Source organism: Sciurus carolinensis, chromosome 10, assembly GCF_902686445.1.
Source record: "Sciurus carolinensis chromosome 10, mSciCar1.2, whole genome shotgun sequence".
NCBI lineage: Eukaryota > Metazoa > Chordata > Mammalia > Rodentia > Sciuridae > Sciurus > Sciurus carolinensis.
The window spans coordinates 33,913,947-33,939,231 of record NC_062222.1 but is presented as its reverse complement, the minus strand read 5'-3'; the positions used below and the strand labels follow the sequence as shown (position 1 = coordinate 33,939,231).

Below are 25,285 nucleotides of genomic sequence, written 5' to 3'. Positions count from 1 at the left end.
ATTTATGCTTTTAATACTTTAAATGACCTTTTGAGGTCAGCGTTTATAGGCCCATTTTCTAGAGAAGCAAACTGAAATCCCAGTTAGTAGCAGAGCTGAGGCTGGAATGGGAACGACTCCAAAGCTCTCCATACCAGGAGGGTAAGAAAGGCCAGGAAACAAGCAAACGAATACACCGAAATGTGGTCCCAACTTCGGCAAAAGAGAGGAAGTCAAAGAAAGCCGAGAGCCACACGCGAGTCCGCTCGGGAGCTCACGGCGGCCGCGGGAGGCGGAGCCGGAGGTCGGATCGCAGGTTTCCGGTCTCGCGCCGGAAGTGGCTCCTCAGCGCCGCAGCTAGTTTTCCTCGTAGACAGGCGCACTGGAGTTTGTGCTGCTAGTGGTGCACGAGGTTGGTGGGTTCTGCTTTAAACGCCTCTGTAAACCGAGATGTCTCACCCGTCCCCACAAGCTAAGCCTTCCAATCCCAGTAATCCCCGAGTCTTCTTTGACGTGGACATCGGAGAGGAGCGAGGTGAGCGGAGTCCATCGCTGAAGGACCGCGAGGAGGAGGGGCTGCCGGGGCTGGGGGACTTGCAGACTGCGGTTTGGGCCGGGGGCTGCTCAGTGGCACGGAGGCATCGCGGCCTGGGTTCCACCTGGAGCAGGAATGGCCCGCGGCGTGAGTTCCTGCCAGCGCTCTTGTGCTAATGCTGTGTCGGTCGCGAGGAAGTTTCTGGAAATTTCTAGTTCAGGAATTGTGGCGGTCTTAATGTTTTCTCTCCTGATTTGGTCGTCCCTGTCCTCTACCTTTGCACCACCAGCTTGTCACAGAGTAAGCTTGTTTTATGTTGCTGTGGGGTTCTTCATAAGCCTCGTGGGATATGTGACTGCGGGGCTCCAGTCACTCAGTACGTCTTTTGGCACACGAAGTGTGTGTGTATGTGTGTGTGTGTGTGTGTGCGTGCGCGCGTGCGTACATATGTATATAGGACCTGCCATGTTATTTATAAATTAAAGCGACTTGTTTTCTTGGTGCTTTTTCTTTACTATTAATCTTAGAAATCAGATAGGCAAACGTTTTTTCTATTTTGGCATTGGGGTATTGAACTTGGAGTAGCTCTGTAGTTGCCTTGGATACTTACCGGCTCAGAAGTTCCTAAGGCTTTGTGAATTACAGAGTATGTTTATAACTGAATTGGTCTTCTGGAGCATGTTACACATGCTGACCAGGCAGTGCGTTTGAATGCATGTCTAGTACACAAACCATTTTACGTGTACATTCAGTATGTTTTGGAATTTTTATTTTTTAAGGAGTTGTATAGAACAGGAATGCCTTCAGCTTTTGTTTCAAAGGCTGCACTAGGCAGTTAGCACAGAGAAAGGCTACAGAAACAAATAAAACTGGACCAGCCTGACCGCTGAAAGGGTATTTCAGTTTATCTTAGTGGTTGCTTGGTGATTGGAATTTCTGAGTACAGTTTATTTGGGGGCTCAGGGTTTCAGAGGTCTCAGTGTATAGACAGCTGACTTCAGTCCTTGGGGATTTAAAGTGAGGTGGAACATCACGGTGAAGAGTGTGGTGGAGGGAAGCAGCTCACATGATGATCAGAACCTAGCAAAGAGAGACTCCAGGCAGGGTAATATAAAATATGTACTCCAAAGTGATTCCCCCAATGACCCACCCCTTCCAGCCACATCCTACCTTCCTTAAATCACCACTCAGTTAATCCCTATCAGGGGATTAATTCATTGATTGGGTTAAGGCTTTCTTAGCCTTTCATTTCACCTCTAAGCCTTCTTGCAGTTTCTCACACTTGAGCTTCTGGGGGACACCTCACATCCAAACCATAGCAACAAGGAAAATTAAATTTGTATGTTGAGATATCTGTACTCCCATGTTCACTGCGGCTTTATTCTCAATAGCAGAAATAATGGCATCCACCCTATAATGTCAGTGGATGATTAGATAAATGTGTGCACACACATACACACATACACACACAAAGGAATACTATTCAACCTTAAAAAAGAAGGAAGTAATGTCATTTGTGACATGGAAGAACCTAGAGACCATTATGTTAAGGGAAATAAACCAAACACAGGAGGGCAAATACCACATGATCTCACTTGAATGTGTCATCTCAAGAAGTAGAACTCATAGAAGTAGAGAGTAGAATGTTAGATACCAGGGGTTAGGGAGAGGTCAAATGATATTCAGTTGGAAAGGAGCTCTAAGTTCATCATCTTTTGTACAGCATTGTGACTGTAGTTAATAACACTGTATTATGTTCTTGAAATCACAAAAAAAAATGACCAAGAGAATTTAGTAATTCATGAATGATTTGTTACCATAGTTGTACCAACTATCCTTTTGTCATTTGGTGGTTTGTTTTTGCAACTGACATAATTTCATTTTCTTCTCTTTTAGTTGGTCGAATTGTCTTAGAATTGTTTGCAGATATTGTACCCAAAACTGCAGAAAATTTTCGTGCATTGTGTACAGGCGAAAAAGGCATTGGACCCACTACTGGGAAACCTCTCTATTTCAAAGGATGTCCTTTTCATCGAAGTATGTGTATATTTTCTGAATCTAACTACCTTCAAATAGACAAATTCTGTTCTTCGGGTGTTAGGGGAGAAAACATTGAGTTGGGAATAAAGGTTAAAAAGTACTGGTATAGTTGGTTCCTAAGAGGATGCTTTGACATGAGAAATAATAGCTTAATTTCATGAAGACTGGGCTGTGAGGTGGAATTAATTATGGGAGGGTATTAGGGTTTATCTATAGGGAAATTAGCTATATCTCTATCTTCATCAATTTTCCTTCACTCCAAAACCATTTGAGGAAAAAAAGAGCACAGCCATGATAAAATGACCTGACCTTAGGTAGTTAGACTGTTGACAGAAAAGTTATGTTTACTTCTTGGGCAGGATTTCTTGAAAAGGCTGCGGATTTGTAGATTCAGTGTCTTGGACACACTGGTGATTAAAATATATCATTTTGCACTTTGTAATCGTACCTTTATTTAGTGATTATATAATAGCTCCTCCAATAGACTGAAGGTTCTATAAGTTGAAATATATGTTTTCACCAGTTTGTCTTTATCACCTAGTATAGTTTTTGAGTAATCACTCACTCAGTAAATGTTTATTTATGAATAACATGAATACTTTTTTTTTTTTTTTTTTTTTTTTTGCAGTGCTTCACTGCCTGCTAGGCATGGACTTTTATCACTGAGCTATACCCTCAGTCCTGTGGTTATATTTTTTAAAAATGATTTATGAAGAAAAATTAGCATAGATTTTTAAATGTTTTAAACATTGGTTTGCTTTCATGTTTAATAAAATATTAATGTGCCAAAAAAATATATGCAGAAAATAGCATGGCAGGCCTGAGGCTGCTATCCTTATAGAGGTCTGCTTCCAAGGGTAGCACTTAGCTGGAGTTTGGGAACTTGGCACTTAAACCATTCCTTAAATCATAAGGGTGATTTACTCTCTCTAGACTAAAAACATGTAATATATGTTGAATATCTGCTTTCTTTTCGTTTTGCGAGTCTGGAATTTTGGAACCTGCTAGGCAGGGTGTCTGTGTGATAAGGCCCCAATAAATATCTGGGATGCTGAATCTCTAATTGACTTTCTTGGGTACAACTGTTGTATAATATTTCTACATTTTCATTCCTGGGAGAAGCATGTGTTCCATGACATTTCATGGGAATGAGAGAGCATAATGAAGCCTGTACATGGATTTCTTCAGATCCTGCTTATGTTTTTTTCCCTTATCCAGCTGTGTATCCTTATGATTATAATATAATCAAATGCTGAGACCCAGGGCTAGGGTTGTGATAATAGAGAGCTTGCCTGGCATGTGAGAGGTTGTGGGTTGGATCCTCAGCACTGCATATTAATAAATAAATAAATGTCCATTGACAACTAAAGCAATATTTTAAAAAATATTGAGACCCATGAGTTCTAGGTATCTCTGATCATGGGAGTGATTTTGGTAACCCTTGGTGTACAGGGAAAATGCTGAAGTATTTCTATTAGTGTATAAAAATTACTGGGACTTACTGGTCTTTATTCAGCAGCCATTATTGAATAGCTATATGTATAGTTAAAAGGAAGAAAAAGTTGCTGTTCTTAAGGAATTCATTGTTTGACGGAAGAAACAGATCATTATATAAGCTGAAGTTAGAGTCAAGATATGTTGGGGAAAAATTAAAATATCCAGAGTTTGGTTTCATTGACAATTTTACCTGTAGGCAATCAGGCAATTAAAATGAAGGTTGAACTCAGATTGCAAAAAACCTTAAAAATATAAAGTTGTTAAGATAGGTGGGGGAAAAAAACTAAAGGCCAAATGTTGTCTCTGCTATGTGGATGCTGACTCATGATGGGGTCAGGGAGCAGTGGAGGCTCGCCAGATTGGAGTCGTGGGTAAGTGGGTAAGGGAGGGAGAATGAATGGGAAAGACAGTAGAATGAATCAGATATAACTTTTCTGTGTTCATATATGAATACACCACTGGTGTAACTCCATATAATGTATAACCACAAGAGTGGTATATATGTATGATTTGTGATGTGTGTATGGTTTGTCAAAATACATTCTATGTCAAGTATAACTAAAAAGAACAAATAAAAAAGATAGGTGGGGAAACATAAACAGGAGGATGACATGAGTAAAATCATGCTTTAGGAAGTTGTCTTATTACCAATTCATTAGTTAACATTGCTGAAGCCATCCATGTCTCAGTCACTAATAACCGTTCTCCTTTTTTGTAGTTATTAAGAAATTTATGATTCAGGGTGGAGACTTCTCAAATCAGAATGGGACAGGTGGAGAAAGTATTTATGGTGAAAAATTTGAAGATGAAAATTTCTACTATAAGGTAAAGTAGAGGAGAAACTGTGTTTTTGCTACATAAAGGTTACGTGTCTGAAATATATTTGTTGGATTAAAAGACCAGAAAAGTTCTTAAGTGTGCCTAGATTCTGCTTTACTTATAAGAGGAATCATATTTGTAAATGTGCATTTTTTTTTGTGTGTGGTGCTTGGACTCACATAAAGTTATCTAGGGTCTTATACATGCTAGACAAGCCCTTATCACTGAGCTACATTTCCAGCCCAGCATGCATCTTAATATGCAAGGTTTTCATCCCGTAATAATTTTTATTTGCCAAAAGTACTCTATTATTTCTTTGTGGTGGAGTTTTTACATGCTTCATTTAAGCCAGTGAGTTTTTTAAGTATGGCGCCCATATGGCAAAATTGATTCCAGGAATAATGTTCTTGTTGTAAGGATGATAACTTGTGCATCTTTATTCTTGAATTTGAAGAGCAACAAAAATCATCGCTAATATCCATGATGTCAGGGGATTTGCAAACTAGTGGATGTGGTTAATGTCCAAGCTTCTAAAGGACATTAGTGGTACCTGTGCCTTCTTCATTGTCTCAAGATCTAGTCGGGGTATATTGCATCATTCAAGTTTTAAGAATGGACATGTAAGTACAAAAGTAAAGTGATATCTTTGGAAATGAGGAGTATGAGCAAGGTAATGAGGAAAATTTGAAAAGCAAATGTCATCATTATTTTAAATAGTACTTACTGACTGCAGCTGTATGCTTAGTTCTGTCACTGGCACCAGAGGGATTGAAAAAATGAAAGGCCTTGATGACAAGGAATTTATAATTTTACTTTGGAGACAAGATTTAAAAATGGGCAACTGGAAAATAATAGGATGCAAATAAATGCTAAATTGATTGAATATACTTAACTTGTATAAGTTTGATACCGGTTGAGGATCCCCTATATGAAATACTCAGGACCAGAAGTGTTTCAGATTTTGGAGCTACTTGGATTTTGGAATAGTTGCATCTGCTTTCCTGGTTAAGCATCCCTAATCCAAAACCTGAAATCTGAACTTGTGAATGCTGCTGCACAAAAATTCAGATTTTGGAGCATGTTAGATTTTGGATTTTCACATTAGGGATTCTCAGCTCAGTAATATTAACTTTTTATATGTGTTCTGGGACAAAGATGTAATTTATATGACCCAAGTCATTGGAGGAATCATTGAGGAGAAATGGGTAAAGTGGGTCTTGCAAGGTGGCTAAAATATTTTTTCTTGCCTAAAAAATGGGTGAGGACAAAGACAGTGGAAAGCTGAGAAAAGTAAGTTCATATTATAGCTAATGTTTTTGGGGAAGCACCAAAGGAAACTTCAGAAGGATGAAAACCAAGATAATGTGGTGATTTTGTGAATTCAAAAAAAGAAGCCTTGTGGAAGGGATCTGAATTATTTTGATTGGAGAGGTAAAAGGCATTTTAGGTGGAAAAACTTATAAAGAGTTAGAATATCACCAATGAGGAATGTATTTAGGAAGCTTAAAAAATAAAGTGCAAAAATGAAAATTTCATGACAGAACTGTTGAACAAGTTGATGCCAAGGTAGAATTTTGATTTCACGATGTAGGTACCAGTTTCTTTTGTGCATTCTCTAATGGTTGATTTACCTGGTATGAAAGCCCTAGGTTTAGATTCTTTTGTGATTAGGAAAGTACCTTAAATGAACAACTTGTCAAAATTCAGTATCCCATTACTGTTCCCAGTTGATGGATGTGTAAAGAATCATAATGTAGGCCTATTTCTGAATGTGGGAAGACCATTCAGGTCTTTAAGAGCGTCCATCATAAAAGAGCAAAAGTATATTATTAGATTTCCTTCCTGCAGCATCTTCATTTTAAAGATGAAGTATAAGCATCTCTCAAGGTGATCAATTTGGAAATTAACACCCCCAATATTATTTCAATTATCTTACTTGTTTTTGTAACTTTTTCCTAAAGTTTAAGAAATGATCAAGTACCCCATGTTTTGTTCATTGAAGGTTTCAGTTTATACAAAGTAAAGGTAATTGGCCATTTTTTAAATAAAAGTACAGTTTGGGTATGTAACTCAGTGGTAAAGAACTTGCCTAGCATGCTAAAGACTCTGGATTCAATCCTAGTACCACAAAACAAAAACAAACAAACAAACAAAAAAAAAAAAAGAAAAGAAAGAAAGATTAGTTTGATCTAAATGGTAGACTGGTCCATCCTATCATCCATTCTAACTTCACGTGAGTGATCAGTAAAAGAACAGTTCACGGGCTGGGGAGATAGCTCAGCTGGTAGAGTGCTTGCCTTGCAAGCACAGGGTTCTGAGTTTGATCCCCAGTACCGCAAAAAAACCCAAAAAACAAAAAACAATCAGTTCACAGTAATACCCTAACTTTCATTTTCTTTGATTGTTCCCGCCCCCCTCCCCCCCTCCCACAGCATGATCGAGAGGGTTTATTGAGCATGGCAAATGCAGGCCGCAATACAAATGGTTCTCAGTTCTTTATCACAACAGTTCCAACTCCTCATTTGGATGGGAAACATGTGGTGTTTGGCCAAGTAATTAAAGGAATTGGTGTGGCAAGGATACTGGAAAATGTCGAAGTGAAAGGTGAAAAACCTACCAAAGTAAGTAAAAATTAAAGTGAAATATACTTATCATGGTTGCTATCTTAAAATGTTCTAGTGATTATTAGCTTTTCCAACTGGAAAATGTTAGGATGGTTTTGATATAGAAGCCTGGATCCATCACTTTATTTTTGCGTCTGTTCTCTACAGGGGAAAGAAAATTAGTTTTAAAGGAACCTTTTTAATTCTTATTTCAAACTTAATGTATTTTTGCTAGACTACTTAAGTCTTCCTATACCAGCAAAACTTTTATTCAGTATGTATAGTAATACACCGTAGAAAGAGGACAGCAAACCTAGATTCTTATTCTCACTGTGCAATTTAAGTAGAGATTTGGCCTTGATCTTGTTACTGAACTTTTTTTGGCCTGTTTTCCTCATCCAGTATAAGTTACTAAAGGTTTAGACTGTATTATTATTACTGAAGAAAGATACTTGTGTTCGTTCTAGATGTCTGAATCAGAATGACCATAATACTATGCATCCTAAGTGATAGGGTTGTTCGTGGACATTAGAAACTCAGTTACTTGTAGGAGGCAGGCTCTGGCACTCAGTATATGAAGGGAATAGTAGTAAACTAAAAGTTCATATTTCACCAAAAGATAATTACATAGAGAATGGTAAAATTAATAATTTACTATGTATTCACTGAGCTTCTGAATGCTAATAGTGATATTGTTATATTAGTTAGAATAAATAAATAGGGCATTATATAAATAAATAAATAAAAAGGGCATTATAATTATGGTAGAAGAGCTTTCTAACTGAAGTCTGTGACTTGGGTAATGTTGCACATTATTTCTAGCTATATAGCTTTTAAAGTCTTAAAGAAGACTTTTTAAAATGATGTCTCATTAATATGGTAGTATATTTCTACAATTTTGTTATTATTTTTACAGTTGTGCGTTATTGCAGAATGTGGAGAACTCAAAGAAGGGGATGATTGGGGAATATTCCCAAAAGATGGCTCTGGTGATAGTCATCCAGATTTCCCTGAGGATGCAGATATAGACTTAAAAGATGTGAGTGCTTTCAGATCGGTCAAACTTGAACAAATAAAAATATTTAGTGGAAAAAGTTGGGATTTGATATCAGTCTGTATAATGATAAAACCTAGCATTAAATCACATTACTTATTAACTTCCTATGTATTTGTATTCTTTTACACAGGTAGATAAAATTTTACTAATAACAGAAGACTTAAAAAACATCGGAAATACTTTTTTCAAATCCCAGAACTGGGAGATGGCTATTAAAAAATATGCAAAGGTTTTAAGGTAATAAAACATTTTTATAGATCTTGTAAATTGAATTATAAACTGAAGTTCTAAATTCCTCATTGTATTTTTGGCAGATTACTTGTGGAATAAACAACTGTGTTTGAAATAGTTGTATTTCCTTTGTCACTGCAGCTTATTTTGAAAAAAATTCAAAGTACAGAAAAGCTGGGGTAGATAATATTGTTATTTTTCCTATTATATAAAATTCTGAAGGCATAAGTCATTTTGGCCTGAGTTTGTGTACTTGGTTAAAGTGGTGTCAGTGGAAAAGATATGTCTATTCTTAGAGTACCTTTTCCCTGTGAGGTGATACTGAGATTATGTGAAAACCTAGTCTCCAACAACCTTTCACACAGTTTTAGTATCACTGAAGATCCTTACCCTTGTTTATTGCACTGATTATTGTAGAACTGTGATACTCTAATTTTATTTTTCTACAGTTATTAGCTGGCATTCGTTGTTTGTAAGAAACCTCTGTCTTCCATTTGATAATGCTGTAGACCTGTGGTTTTTTTCAGTTTGATTTATTAATATGCCAATATTGTGATTCTTTTTGGTACTCAAAAGGTTCAGTATTTGTCCAGTGGAAATCCATTTCATTTTTACTTGCTGGACTTTTTTTTTTCAGTGCTGTGGATTAAACTCAGGGCCTCACAAATGCTAGGCAAGTGCTCTACCACTGAGCTACATCCCCAGCTTCATTTTGACATTCTGTAATCACTTGCTTTCCGATTCAAGATTTGTTTCAAGGCTATCTTATAATCATGTGGCTTTCATATCTGGTATCAGCAGTTTCTTGAAGGACCTCTGATTAGTTTCAGAGAAAGGAAACTAGAAGCTCAATTCTGGGGGTCTGGTATGCACAGTTTCTGGGCAATTTTTCATTATACAATGAAAAATCAACACTACACAGTTGTTTATCTTTTTCCAGTCAGTTCCCTTCTGCCATTATGAGAATCCTGATTACAACTACAATTACACTGGAAAGTACATAATGGGACCTCAGTTTTAGAGTAGAAGTGTTTTACTACTATTGCACAACTGATTTGGGGATTTTTTTTTTTTTTTTTTTCTGTACTGGGGATTGAATACAGGATTGCTCTACCATTGAGCTACATCCCCAGCCCTTTTTATTTTATTTTTTTAAATTTTGAAATGGGCATTGCTTAGGCTTCTCTAAGTTGCTGAGCCTGATCTTGAACTTGGGATCCTCCTGCCTCAGCCTCCCGAGTTGCTGGAATTACAGGTGTGTGCCATTGAGCCTGGATCCTGGATGTTATTTTTAAATTGTTCTCTTTGAGCACTTTGGGGAAAAATGTTTAAAAAAAAAAAACCTTATAAAGAAAAATAATGGGGATGGGAGTAGAGCTCAGTGGTGGACTGTATGTTTAGGAGCTCTAGACCCTGGGTTCAGTCTCTGGCACAAAACAAAAAAGAACAAGAAAAAGTGTTTAATAAGGAAATTGGAGATTGAATATTAAGGCTGGGGATACAGCTCAGTTTGTAGAGCGCTTGCGTGTCAAGCACAAGAACTTAGGTTCAATCCCCAGCTCTGCAAAAAAAAAAAGATTGAATATTAAATTAGTATCTGATGAACTTCTATGTCAGAAATGATGTAACACTTTTTGACATAATTGAAGAAGCAGAGTAAATCTTATTCATGTGACATTACATATTGCTTTTATTCATGTTGTTCTCCAGATATGTGGATAGTTCAAAGGCTGTTACTGAGAAAGCAGATGGATCCAGGCTGCAATCTGTAGCCTTAAGCTGTGTGCTGAATATTGGTGCTTGTAAACTGAAGATGTCAAATTGGCAGGGGGCAGTTGACAGCTGTTTAGAGGTAAGTCTAATATTGAACTTTTTAAAGGAAAGGGATTTTGACTTACCAACTTAAACAAAAGCACTTTTTAAATATCTTAATATATCTTATTGCATAGGATATAGGGAGACTGGATAAAACATGATTTAAGTCATCTTGTCTCTAAATATTATGGACCTTCAGAACTTCCTCTCAATCATTCATTTTGCTTTTAACACAGTGTACTTAATATCTTTGAAGGACTTTCCTTTTTTTCTCTTAGAGCATTTTTGTCAGTTCATGTATTCATTTAAGCACCTATCATATGCTAAGCATTGGAACACAAAGTTAGGGATGACTAAGAATGTGAGTTGTGGAGCTAGGCATGCCACATCTCCAGCATGGTTTTAAAAATTAGACCTCTGCCATTCCACTATATTTGTGATCTTGGGTAGATTCCTAATTTTATAGAATATAAATTTTGTTTTCTATAAAATGAAAATAATACCTACTTGATGGGGTGGTTATAAAAGATCATATAGCAAGTTTTAAAAGTATTTAGCACTGTGCTTGGTGCCCAGTGAAACTCATTTGTATTTAATTGCAAGATTTACATCCCCAAAAAACTTAATAGATTTAGTTTAGGAGGGGGCCAGTTTCTATTTAAGGTCATTACATCTTGTGTGGGAGAATGAGTACTATTTGGAACACACAGAAAGGTCATTTATCTTTATGAGACCTATCCAATTACATTAAATGATAAAGCTAGAAAGCATTACCTTCCTCAAATAGATCAATTATAACTCTTCCCTGTTGTATAGTTGTTTGAAATGTTTCCAAACTAAATGTTTTGTTTTTTGCACACAAAGCTATATATAGATAAGCTGTAGAACTAAAATAAGGTTCTGTACTAGGGGTGTAGTTAAGTTGTAGAGCACTTGCCTAGATTGAACCAGGGCCTCATTCATTAATGAATCCTAAAACTGCCACATTTAAAAAAAAAAAATCTGCTTAGGATAGATGAATAGAGGATAAGAAAATATATTTGCAGTTCTGGGATCATATCCAAGATGTCACTCACGCAAGGCAAGTTTCTACCAATGCATACCCTCAATCCTAGAATATATTTAGAAGGAAACATAACAGAGGAAAAAACTTACAAAAGGGAAGATGGATCTACACTGGATCTCTCTAACTTGTGAAGCAGATAATGTTCCCTTTTCAGTAAAACTATGAATTTTGGCTTTTAAAATATATAAATAGAATATATTAATTTAAAAATGTTTTAGTGAAAATATGTATTGTTACTCACGTTTCTAAGAAACCTAGATTTCAAGTAAAAGAGTGTATCCTCTGTATCCATGGATTCCATATTCTAAGATTCATCCAGCCTCAGATTCAAGATTTCTTTTGCACTGAACATGTAAAGACTTTAAAGTATATGGGAGGAAGGGTATAGATTATTTATATGCAAATCTTGAACCATTTATATAAAAAACTTAAATTTATCTCCAGATTTTCATTTGCAGGGGGTGAGAAGAGCTGTCCTGGAACTAGCCCAGAGATACTAAGGGACAACCTGCAAACTTTCATTTACAGTGTTTACTTCTGTAAACATATTAGTTAGGACTGAGTTTGGAGAGAGAGAAACCACAGTGTTTAGGAGCATGTTAATTATATAGACAAGAAACACCTCTCTTCCAGGTCCATATAGTGCCCTCTGCTGACGAATTGTCACACTGTGCTAACAGGTGAAATAACCTATAGCTGTTTTCACTGAGGTGAATTTGAAGCTGACAGGCTTCAAATATATCTGAAAAATATATTTATTTAGATAGTTATGATTTTATAATTTTTTTTTAAGGCTCTTGAAATGGACCCATCAAATACCAAAGCACTGTATCGCAGAGCTCAAGGATGGCAAGGATTAAAAGAATACGATCAGGCATTGGTAAATTTTGTTCCAAATGTTTTACAATTGACAATCACCTTTGTATATCAGATGTCTTAATTTTTCATAAAATTTTTTTCCAATTAAAGGCTGATCTTAAGAAAGCTCAGGAAATAGCACCAGAAGATAAAGGTAGGTTGGATATTTTTGTAGTCCAAGTTCATTTTGCACTTTAAAAATCTGTTCTCATGAACCATTGTACACTTAACTTTGGCAGATATCAGCTATTTGTTTAGCGGGTATTATAGAATGCCTGTTACTGGGCCATGTGTATCAGTGAACAGGACAGTCAAGGTCCTTGCCTCAGAGCTTACATTCTCATTCCTCTCAAGAATGCACTTGTTTTTTCACTGTGTACTTAGTATGGTTTGTTTCTGCCTTATCACTTGAGACCTTATTTTTTTAATTAGGATGCTAGTCGAAAGCCCAATATTGAAGTATAGTATTCATTGTAAATCTAAATTTTGGGACCATTCCTTAAGTGGAACATCATGGCCAGTAACCTAGTATTCTAGATACTGGATATGTTTTAGAAAAGCTATGACAAACTTGTTTCTTTAAAATAAGCCAAATGTAGGGGCTGGGGAGATAGCTCAGTCGGTAGAGTGCTTGTCCTATAAGCACAAGGTCCTGGGTTCGATCCCTAGCTCCCCCCCCAAAAAAAAAAAAAAAAAAAAGCCAGATGTGAATAGCAGTCAATACCAGATATTTATATCAGTTGCTACTCTCTTTAATGGAGGTGGAGAAAGCAAGAATTGATGTGAGTGAGTTTTCTTAGTTGACAGTCTTCTGAAATTATGCTTCACAGTTGTGAACTCTGTTTTCTCAGAGTAGAGTTTTCTGTTAATAGGGTTGTTACTTTATCCAGGAAAGTTTTATCAATGGGGAGGAGGAGTTAAGTGTCATTACAATAGTTTGTGGGTCATCCTAATCTTTTTATGTTTTGAGAAGTAACTTATTTGCCTAATTTTTTTTTTTTGCAGCCATCCAGGCAGAATTGCTGAAAGTCAAACAGAAGATAAAAGCAGAGAAAGATAAAGAGAAGGCAGTATATGCAAAAATGTTTGCTTAGTAAAGATTCGATTTTGCTACAATATTATGCATTTATTGTATAAAGGCAGTAAGACAATGTATGAGGTATTGACTATATATGATTGTCAATGTGATTCTTTTGACATTTCAGTTCTTCATTGTTTACACTTTAAAATACTGATATAGGTTACCTCTTAATAAAATGTGTCACAAAATACAGTGAAGTTTTTTTTAAAAAATTCTATCTGTATTTTCACAAAGGTGTCCAGTTTGCTTTTAAACTCCTTAAGTTATATCATGTTGAATGAATTGATGAACACTTGTTTGTATGTTTTCCTTAATCCTTTGCTGGTGTTTTATGCTTAGAGATGACACAGGATTTGGCAGTTTTTCTGCGAAGAGCCAGATAGTAAAATTTTTACAAGTGTGTACCATCTAGTATGTCACAATTACTCAGTTCTATAGTTAAAACTCAAGCAAGACAGTCGGTAGTTGATGGACATGGCTGTTTCAGTAAAACTGTATTCATAGTTAAGTGGTGAGCTGGATGTTGATCCCTGGTCTAGAATGTATATTCATTTTTATATTAGAAGATTTAAATTTGGCAAGTCAACTGTATGGTAAAGTCCATTAAGGCATTTTGCTGTTGGTGCTAAAATCTTGAACAAGTGAAGAGATAAGCAGATGCTATATCATTTGTAATTTTATTGTTTAAGAGAGAAATATTTCATAATTTTTATGGGACAATTTTACATAGAGTATAAAATATATATTTCACCAGTAGTTAGTTTGTGAAGGGTACTTGTTAACCTCTAAATATTTTAATTTTATTTTGCCATACATTTACACTTTAAAGAATCTGGTTATCAAATGTGCCTGAAATGAAATAAATTGCAGTTTACATTCCATTATAAGCTGGTCCTCCTCCACCTTCAGGCACCACCCAGTTAATATTCTGACTTGGATCTTTAATATCACATGTTTTACAGTGCACACAGTTCTGAGCATTTATCTGTAACCGAAATCCATCACCTTGTTCCAAAGGTACAAATTCATAAACTCCTGAAAGTAAAAATGAGTAATGTTAAAAGTACTGAATTTAAACCATTTCTAAATTTAAAAGTTTCTTTTTTTTTTGGTGGTACTAGGGATTGAATCTTGGTCCTTGCATATGCTTGACACTCTACCACTTAGCTACATCTTTAGTCTTTTAAAAAACAATTTTATCTTGACATGGTCTTGCTAAGCTGCTTGGCCTGGTCTTGAACTTGTGATCTTCCTGCCTCATCCTTCTGAGTAGCTGGTATAACAGGGGTAGGTCACCATAACTGGATCAACAATAGAATTTAAAATCCTGAAAGGATTAGCTACAGAAACCTTAGAAGTTATTTTCTGAATGCTTACTCATAGAGAATATCATGACAATTTTGGTGTGGGCTGTGTGCTGTGTTAGTATATAAATGTACATAATAAAATGAAGTAGAGCAATATTGACTGGGTGAGTCTAACAGGGGTCTTCAATAAATACTTAGCCATCTTTGAGTTAAAGATATACACATATACACACAATATGCTATAGCTAATAAAAGAAATCCACCTCTTGCCTTCCTGGAGTTTATTATCCACAGTAATAACATGATTTCTTTTTGAGAAGTCTAAGAGAGAAACAAGGTCCTTCCTGTTGAAGAGCTTGCTTACATTCTAGTTTCACTTGAGAATGTATTAATTTTCACATATCTGAATACTATTGGTTCTACCATGTTATTTGAGACCTGGTTCTGATTACTTTAATCTTAGCTGGAAGCAGTAGAAAGATATGGTACTCATGATGAATTTAAAGTTTAGGAACATTCCTTGAACACAATGTGGCCATAACCTAGTCTAGCATGTGTGTGCACACACATGTGCACATGAGCTGCCATGACAGAAGTAACTTTAATAACTGTTCTTTGTCACAAGAACAGAGGTGGTATTTTGTGTTCCATAATCCTTATCTTGGTCTGACATTTCTGGAGAATGTCATCTGAAGTAGGTGCTTAACCAAAATTCCTTATATTTTATCATTGCTAACTATCAAGACTAAATGCTAAACTTATTTAGGTATGAATTTCCTAAAAAAAGCTGAGTGCAGTGGTTATTACAACAATCTCCAAGAAGTGGAAAGAGAACTAATATCTAAATGGAATCATTTCTAAAATGTTTGAAGTAAATATCTATTAATATTTAGGAATGGAAGGAAATTATTACTGACCTGCAGGGCAGAATCGCTGCTCAGGCCCATCATATATTGATAGATTTCTATTTACAGGTATGCTGTCATCCTTTAAGGTTAAATGTGCTGGCTGGTCATGTTCATGATTAGTACCACTCAAAGCCACAGAAGACAAGAGGTCAAAACTGATCTGTCCATCAGGTTTTGGATACTCAATAGGTGTGCAATCCTTGGCTGGCTTGAGCTGATCAGAGTCAGAACCTTCAACAATTTTCAGAAAAATGTTTAATGTCAATATTTAGGTATATGAATGTTTTCTGATGCTAGGGATTGAACCCAGGCTCCTGTGTATGCTGAGCACACCCTCTACCACTGAGCTTTATTCTCAACCCTCTCTATATTTCCACCTCCTCACCCAGTGCTGGGGGTCAGACCCAAGGCCTTGTACAAGGTAGGCAAGGGTTCTTACCACTGAACTGTACCCCCTCAACCCTCCAGTACTTCCTTAAACATATTATAAAAACCTGAATATGCCTAAGAAATATAACTTTAATCCTCTCATAACAATATACTGATCTTTGAAAGATAATTTATAATTTCTCTAAAAAAGCAAGCTTAAAAAGCATGAAAAGATAAGGTCACTTTCTCCACTAATTAACAGATCCCACTTAGAAGCTTTTTAAGATTATAACATTGACCTTTTCAAATATGTTTGAATTACCTTTATGTTTTAGAGTCCATGGCTCCATTCCTCTCAATATCCAATAAAATATTCCTGTGTAAATCATCCCTCCATATAAACCCAATGCTCCATGGCAGGAAGGTCTTATATTTCTAACAGCATATAGTTCTTTCCACACCCAAGATTTCTTCATATTGTCCTCATACTCGGTTACATGGAGTCCTTTTATGAAAAATATGAAATGGTAAGTGTAAAACAGCATCAAGGTGTACAAAATACTCTATTGTTAAGGTATTTTGCTAATGAAATACCTGATTAGTGAATCTTAAGTAATTTTTAAATGTTCGAATCTTCCCAAAAGATGATAATTTGATATACATTGTTGACATTTGCTTATTATTATTATTATTTGTGGTGCTGGAGTTGAAACCCAGGTCTTTGCTCATGATAGACAAGTACTCTACCATTGAGCTACAGTCCCAACCCTGAATTCTTAACACTGGTAGCATAGAAAATTAGTTTGAAAATTCAGCAAAACTGAGAAGAAAGCTTAAAAAGTTCATGCTGAAAATTTGTATAGTTCATCACTGAAACTGCTGTTTTTGGGTTGAAATATTTCCCTGTAAAAATGTATTTTGAAGTCCTAACCTCCAAAACTTAAGACTATGACCTTGTAATAGGGTGATTGTAGATGTAATTAATTAAGGCCTACTGGAGTAGAGTGGGTCCCTAATCCAATATGACCAGTGTTCTTTTAAAAAGAGACAAGATAAAGAAGATGGAGACAGAGACTAGAGTTAAATTGCCAGAAGCCAAGGAATGCTTAGGGCTATCAGAAACGGGGAGGCAAGAAAAGATCCACCTACAGAGACTTCGGAGGCTATATTCCTGCTATACCTTGATTTTGGGCTTCTAGCTTGTAGAACTTGGAAAGAATAAATTGTTTTAAGTTACCTAGTTCATGGTGCTTTGCTATGGGAGCTTTAAGAAACTGAATACCTAAAACATGGTACAATACTTTTTATTTCCCTTTTTTTCCGAACTCAGTGCTGGGGTTTGAACCCAGGGCCTTGTGCTTGCAAGGCAAGCACTCTACCAACTGACCTATATCCCCAGCCCTGGTACAATACTTTTAAGATTTAGGCTAGCAATTGGTTCTTCTCATTGTCTTTCATCAACTCCATAGTGACTATGATTTTTTTCAGTTATTGTTTCCTGGCCTGGTTCCCTACCCCTTTCTCACAGGCTTTATTCCTTGCCTTTTGTGATACACTGGCTCCAGTACTATGTCTAGTACTATGTGTACATGATACAGGTGAAGTATGGCTGGTGTCCAACAAGGAACAATAATTGACAAGAAAATGAGAAAAAATTTCTACCCACCCATTCCATTTCTGACATACTCTTGACTTTTCTGTTTTATCGTAGCCCCTCCCACTCCCATATGCAAGGCTTCCATTCTTACTAGTGGAACACTTGATTATCTGTGATTCTAAGGAATAAGACTTAGTTAACAACTTATCTATTCAGTTGCTATACTGTGTTCCAAGTCTTTTTTTTGTTTTGTTTTGTTACTGCATATTTGATCAGCTCTTTATTCAAAATAAACTGTCCCAAATTATTTGGACTTATGGAATAAGACAGATTTTAAGAGTTTATGCAGCAGACTTTTTCTCTACTGCAACAGGTTTCTTTTTGGCTGTTTTCTTTTCAGCTGTTGGTTTCTTGGAAGGTGCAGTTCTGCTTAACATCAACAGTCTTCTTCCCTTGCTTCTTTACCACAGGCTTGCAGCCCCCTTCTGATCTTTTTTATCTGATTTGGCTGATGCTGCAGCTCCTGCTGCTTTATCCACCCAGAGTTTGTGATTCTTGGCCTGGTGAAGAATGGTGTTCCAGCGCATAGTCTTTGCATATGGGTTTAGCTTCCACATGACTCTCAGGTTTTTCAATGGATTCTTCTTCAGGACTCTGTGATGAATCCTCTTACATGGTGTCCTGAGAGCTCTTTGGATTTCTGGCCTTTTCAAGATTCTGCTAAGGTCTGTATTGATCATCTTGTGCATAGGGAAGCAGCTTTATGCCAAGTGCCATACAGTTCGTCCAACTTCCCAAAAGCACTTTCAGTCCAAATAAAGAAACGCCCCACATGTCCACCAGGAGCAAGTTTCAAAATGTTCAGTTTGCTTACATTAAGTAAAGTAATTCCAGGAATGTTTCTGAAGGCCTTGATGATACCATTGTCTTCATTATAGATTAAACAGGGTCCCCTGTGACGTACATGATGATGGTTTCTCATTTTGCCTTTGCCAGCTCTCATTCGTTGAGAGGCATAGACCTTTTTGATGTCATGCTAAGCTTTAAGTTTCTTAAGAAGCAAAACAGCCTCCTTGGTCTTCTTGTAACCTTCAACTTTATCTTCCAACACCAAAGGGAGTTCAGGAACTTCTTCATTTTGATGACTTTAGACATGACCAGTGCTGGTAAGGCTGAGGCAGCCAAGGCAGAGCAGATGACATATGGCTTTTGGGTTGTGTTCACTCTATGGTGCCCACAATGCCATGTTTTGGTTGGTGCCAACATGCAGCCTCCTCTACCCATATTTCCAAAGGCACCCTGGCCAGAACGGTGGGTCCCACCACCTCGAACTCTGGGAATTCAAGCCACAGCTCTGCCAGTACCCCAAGACTCAGCACTGGTCTGATGACCTGCTAATTCACTGACAGCATAGGGCTGTCTGTTGTTTTTATGCAAGTTGGTATGAACAAAATTCACAATATCTGGTCGAATTGGAGCCATGAAGATAGCAGGCAAAGTGACATATTTGCCAGATGACTCCCCCTTTTCAGAGTACACAAATATCAGGGGTTGAGCACATGCCATGGCTAGGAGAGGAGAGGGTCATGCTCCTCTCGACCCAGCTGCTCCCTCAGGAAAAGGAACTGTGTGCCAAGTCTTTAGGATTCAACATGAACAAAGTCTTTGCTCTCCTGGAGTTTTCATCTAAGTGGAAGGAGTCAAAGTATAAATCAGTAAATGATACAGTGTGTCAAAAGGTGGGAAATGCTGAAGAAACAAGTGCTGGGGGTGGGGATGGGAGTGCTGCGTATTGCAAATTAACTGGGTGTAGGCAAGAGAGGGCGCTAGAGTGATGTTTGACCAAAGGCAAAGGATGAGTGAGGGAGTGAGTTATGAGCAAAGACCTTAAAACAGGATCAAGCATAGAATGTTCCAGGAACTACCGAGGCCCATGTGGCTGGAATGGAGAATGATAAGAGGTGAAGTTAGAGGGGTGAGGTAACTTTGATTTCGAGAAATCTGAGAATCCCTAGAGGATCTTTTTAGATAAAGGGTTTCCTGAGGTGTGAGTGCTGGCTGTTCCTCTCCACCACAGCAAAAGGCTCATATGCCTGTGTTTACAGTGTTTGCTAAGGAATGTGATCTGAAATTTGAAGGTTATCGTACTGTGTGCAATACCTGTAATGCAGTGTAAATGCAGTACTGTCAAATATGAAATAGATTCTGGGGGACACCACTGGCACTATTTTTTTTTGCTACACAGAAGAGTGAACCCAGGGGCACTCCATTGAATGCATCTCCATTTTTTATTTTCATTTTGAGACAGGGCTTGCTAAATTGTGGAGACTGGTCTAAAACTTGGTATGTTCTTCAGCCTCTAGGATTGCTGAGGTTACAGGCATGCATCACCATGCCTGGCAATTATTCCACTTGTGATGTGAACAAAACAACATTGTTTTAAAATTTGGCAGTAAGAATTAAGAGTAAGTCATGTAGTATTTCTTTTGTTTGTTTTTTCTACAGCATATACCTTAATACTTTTTACAAAGGACAGATACAATATACATCTTAAAGATCAATTGCAACACACATAACCTGACAAAGCTATTTCCTGTAGTAGGAATTTCTTACCTATTGTCTTTGATTGAAGATTTTCACTAGTTAGTTGATTAAAAATTGATTCTGCTGCCAAACTTCCACTTTTCATTGCTGTATGGGTCCCTTTGATCTTGGGAACATTCAAGAAGCCAGGGCTACAACCAATTAGTAAACCACCAGGAAAGGTGAGTTTTGGTATAGACTGAGAAAAAAAGGTTCAGAATACACTGTTAGCTCACATTTGGCAAAACTGAATACTCCCAAATCTTCTATAGCTATAGGGAAAGGTAGAAAATAAATAAATAGAAATGAATGAAAGAAGGTAAAGAAATAGAGCAAGGGCAGTTTTCATTTGCATTCCTTTAGAGTGAGGACTAGGACTTTACTATTTTTCTGTTAACGAATTTTTCCTTTTTCTATGGAACAGATTTAAGATAAGAAACATGTTTTTAAATGATTTTATTTATACATATCTATGTCACCATTAAAAATATTCTCTAAACCTGGATGACCGCTTTCTAAATTGTGATTTGCCTTTACAAGTATTATGGGAAAAACATGATTTACAAGAAATTTTATATGTCCTTTTTATTTCAATTTGATACTTAGGAATGGAAATCTGTGATCTAATCATGGCACCACTACAGACACTCTAAACAATATATTTTGATTAACTTAATAAGCTGAATTTCCAAGATTTTAAGACACTTGTTTGAACTTTTTGTGGGGGTGGGAACTTACCCTAGGGCAACTTATAACCAAGTTACATCCCCAGTCCTTTTTTATTTTGAGACAGGGTCTCACTTAAATTGCTTAGGGCCTTGCTAAGTTGCTGCAGCTAGCTTTGAATTTGAGCTTCTCTTGCCTCACCCTCTTGAGCCGCTGGGAATATAGGAGAGCACCATTATGTCTGGCCAGTATACATTTTGGATTAACAAAGAACAATGTAATAAAGGGTAATGATATTTTTTCTGTTTAGTCAATAGAAGACTATATATAGCCCACAAATATGGCAGCTGAAACAGTGATGGTATGTGGCAAAATGTACTCCATAGTTTGAAAAGGAAAGAGAGAACTATTGCAAAATTGTTCTTCCTTTCTGTATTTTTGTTCTCTAAGGGCTTCCTAAATTAAGCCATGGGCTTTTGTTGAGAAAGTGGTGGGGTGGTAAAAGTCTGGCTAATAATGCTGAGACAGACTTGAAGAGGTGGTTAACAGGAAAACCACTGCCACCAGCTGCAAAAGAGACATGGTGAGGTCCGGTGTGGTGGCACACACCTATGATTCCAGTGACTTGGGAAGCTGGGATAGGAGGATCAAAAAGTTTGAGGTCAGCCCCAGCAATTTATTGAGCCCCTGTATCAAAATAAAAAAATAAAAAGGGGATGTATCTCAGTGGTAAAGCATCCCCAGTACCAATGAAACAAAAAACAAGACATGGTGAAGGCTCTGTCATCATACCTCCTATCAATGACAGAAGTCTAAGGAGAAGGAGGAAGCAAAATTGGGAGGCAGAAGGAATGCTGGTAACACAGAAGATTTGGGGCCCAAGTTCTTTCATAGTCTATATGGGTAATAAATTCATGACTATTCCTTAGACCAGGCTCAATCAATATTGGAACCAGGGAGACAGAAAAGCAAAAAATTAGGATCACAAAGCAGTGGGGGGAAAGAGCTTTCTGGAATGCTACCAGCTGAAAACAGATAATGGCTAGGGACTTGGATAATGATGATGCTTTTCTTAAATAAGGTTGTGACCTTTTAGACACTTAGTTTAAGAACTAGAAATGTGTGAAGGACATATATTGTTAGTGTAAGTTATTTGAAGTAGGGGGCTTAAATTCTATGAGCAAAAATGTTACAGCCCAAGAAAAATGTGTGTATTTTTAAGTTCTGGGAGGACCTTATCCTGGGTGGGCAGTATTACTGAAAGTTGTACATCATGTTAGGAAAAGAGGAGAAAGGAAAAGACATGCTGAAAATGTTGCTGGACAATATTTCTTAGCTCAAAATAATCAAAACTTGAATGATTGAAATTACTGCCTCTCAAGATTACTGGAGTAAGATTTTGAATCTTTGACTAAGTCAGTATATTCAGGTAAAAAGTGCTTGCATGTGGTCATCTCTATTAATCTGCAAATCATCTGAGATATTTAAGTACATAACTCAATTTTTTAAATGAAAACCTGTATAATACTGCATATATTGGAACCTTGGTAGAATTAGACTAATAGTAGACATATGGACATTATTTAAAGGAATTTAGAAGGTTGAAAATAGTTATGCAAATCAATAAATACTTCCAGCAAATGAATTACTACTCTTGAAACAAAAACACCTAATGAGAATAATCCCATAGCAGAATGTAGGATAGTGTTAAGATTTTAGTGATTATGTTTATAATATACAATATACATAATGATTTTACTTGACTTAATAAATTATTGTTAAATAATAAGCATTGAGCACTTCATTTTTTAAATTCTTTTTTCAGTGTAGATGGACACAGTACCTTTATTTATTTATTTTATGTAGTGCTTAGGAATGAACTCAATGCCTCACTTGTGCGAGTCAAGCACTCCACCAATGAGCCACAACCCAGCCCTTGGAACTTCATTTTAAGTTTAAGTCAACCTTCCTCTCCCATTTTTCTATTATCTGTTTATTTTATAGTAAATTTAAAAAATCCAGTTTCCAAAAGAGGTTAGATTCCTAGAACATTAGAGATTGGAAAGGATCATCTTTATTTTACAGATGATGCCTTAAGGCCAGAGAAATTAACTTGCTCAAAATCATTTGGTAAGTTTTAGAGCTGGATTTTAGATCATCTTGCTTTTCTAATACTATATTCACAATAGTACTAACAGTTTTTATCATAGCCATGTAGAACTTATTTCATTGTTTAGTATATACTGAATATATTATATTTGAAAAGATTTATTTTGGACAGTTAAGAGTAAAATATTAACAGAGGCCACCTACAAAACATGGATGTTACTAATTAGTTTGGATGAATCATGTTTGCTGAAAATTAAAATTGCCTTTGAGTTTCCTGGCAGTTAAGGACAATGGAAATATCATGTGTCACAGAATAGTTATTTTGTGGTTGAAAACAAACCAAAAAAAAAACCCCCAAGAATCTCTAGAGATCAATATATTCCTAAAACTAAATTCATGGTATATATAATTTAATTACCATGTATAAGGTTTTATAAACACCAAACATTTGGTGTTTATAAAATTTTCTTCCTATGTGATAATTTTCTAATCCTTTTCAATTGGTTTCATCTTATTTTCAATTTGGAATTTACAACATATAAATAAGGAAAAAACAGTTGGAAGAGTTACCTGAAAGCCACCTTCATTGAGAGCTCTGGCTCCATAGGCAATTCTTTTTCCACCTTCCAATGTTGGCTGAATGCTGGGATGGTGTTTCCACCTTTGGAATTCTCTGAATGGACTCAGGTATGGATTTTGATAGTCCAGCCCAACCTTAAAATGTTTACATTTAAATTTGACTATAAGCAAATAAGTATGTTAAATTTCTCACATGCAAAGTATTTGTAGAAATATGCAACAATGCAAATTTAAACAAGTTACTATCTGTGTGGAAAAGAAAGGATAGACAAAAGGCCACCATGTGTTTATAATCAGCAAAACTTTAAAAATTTAGAGCATATTAACAAATCATTGGAAATCAAAGTCCAATATGAAAAATATCTGTAGGTGTCTCAGATTATGCTTCTACAAAGAGTTGTAATTTTATTATTCATTTATCTATACCAACTCTAGAAATCAACTAATAATTCATTACTATAGTACTACTAGGGCAAAACTGAAGAAAAAGGATGAAAGCTACATTTGGAAAAAAGAGAACAAGGAATATAGGGTACATTTTACAAGGCATTACTAAAGTGCTGAAATTACTAACTTCACCTTTTTTCTTTGGTTAGATTAAGTAACTAGAATAAATATCCAAAGGTGATGCACTGAACACTTGAACAGAGGTAAAAACACCCATATGCACAAATTTAACAATGTGTCATGTACAAGTCTACCCATGACACTAAGCTATAAGGCTGCCACCAAATGCAAAGTGTAGAAAGTCTTACATTATTTTTCTATTCCTTGAAATGTTCATGATGTAATTTACTGCAAAGATGTAGGTGGTCAAGAGAGAAGAAACTTATTTATGTTTCAAAAAAGTTATAGGTTCAAATCCAGTTTGACTTCATATTTGGTGACAGCATGCCATAGAGGAAATGGGCTTTGAAGGTAGATAGCTTCAGGCATGAATCCAGCTTCCATCATTTGGTGTGTTTGGAAAAACTGTTTAGCCTGTTTGGACTTCAGCTTTCTCATAAACACGATATACTTACTTCATAGGATTCTTAAGAAAGTTAGGAATATCAGTAAAGTGTCTAGCATAGTGCCTGGAGTGTAGTAGTTGCTTTACTACAGCTATGTGTGTTTTTAAGTTGACTGATGTCTGTAGGAGTGATAAGCACTTCATATACTGATAAAATTGAAAAATAAATATGCTTTAAATGAAAAGCATTTTGTATTTCCTGATTCAAAACCCTTGTTCTACAAAACTGATGATCCTATAACTCTACCAGAATTTTCTAAAATGGGGATATAACTTACCACAAAACCAAGAGCTACTAGGGGTTCACCTTCATTTAAATGATAGAGGAAAGAGCCTCCGTAAGTATGCCTGTCCAAGGGCCAACCAACAGTGTGATCCACTCGCCCAGGTTTCCACTTCTTTTCATCAATAATCCATAACTAAAAAACAAAAAAACAAAATGTTCCTACAGTATTAGTTATAAGAAAAAACTGTAATGTGTGTAACAAAAAAATTACTTCATATATCAAAGAATCATATCAATTTGTAGCAGTAGCATGTTGAATCTGAGTAAAGAAATGGGTTGGAAAAAAAT

At 36.3% G+C, this 25,285-nt stretch overlaps 2 protein-coding genes and 1 pseudogene across 3 annotated transcripts in view; 1 reads left to right on the top strand and 2 right to left on the bottom strand.

Annotated features, from left to right (window-relative positions):
• The first annotated feature begins 313 nt into the window (after positions 1–313).
• Ppid (peptidylprolyl isomerase D) lies at positions 314–15,139 on the top strand. Of its 2 annotated transcripts, XM_047566179.1 has the most exons (10): positions 314–514; positions 2,411–2,551; positions 4,770–4,876; positions 7,303–7,491; positions 8,390–8,512; positions 8,661–8,767; positions 10,472–10,613; positions 12,436–12,522; positions 12,612–12,654; positions 13,506–15,127. In XM_047566179.1, exons 1-10 carry the CDS (start codon positions 430–432, stop codon positions 13,592–13,594), a joined length of 1,113 nt encoding a protein of 370 aa, XP_047422135.1. In that variant the 5' UTR covers positions 314–429; the 3' UTR covers positions 13,595–15,127. The 2 variants fall into 2 exon arrangements, with proteins under 2 accessions (XP_047422135.1, XP_047422136.1); XM_047566180.1 differs by lacking the exons at positions 314–514; positions 2,411–2,551 and adding an exon at positions 5,325–5,490 and having other exon boundaries at positions 13,506–15,139.
• Positions 14,240–25,285, bottom strand: part of Etfdh (electron transfer flavoprotein dehydrogenase) — a 25,985-nt gene continuing 14,939 nt past the window's right edge. The window contains exons 8-13 of the mRNA XM_047566177.1: positions 24,990–25,130; positions 23,691–23,834; positions 20,376–20,544; positions 16,488–16,670; positions 15,806–16,027; positions 14,240–14,616 (exon numbers count right to left, since the gene is read on the bottom strand). Coding sequence (XP_047422133.1) covers positions 14,453–14,616; positions 15,806–16,027; positions 16,488–16,670; positions 20,376–20,544; positions 23,691–23,834; positions 24,990–25,130 — 1,023 coding nt within the window. The 3' untranslated portion in view covers positions 14,240–14,452. The remainder of the gene's footprint in view (positions 14,617–15,805; positions 16,028–16,487; positions 16,671–20,375; positions 20,545–23,690; positions 23,835–24,989; positions 25,131–25,285) is intronic.
• On the bottom strand, positions 16,677–19,823 carry LOC124994382 (60S ribosomal protein L4-like; annotated as a pseudogene).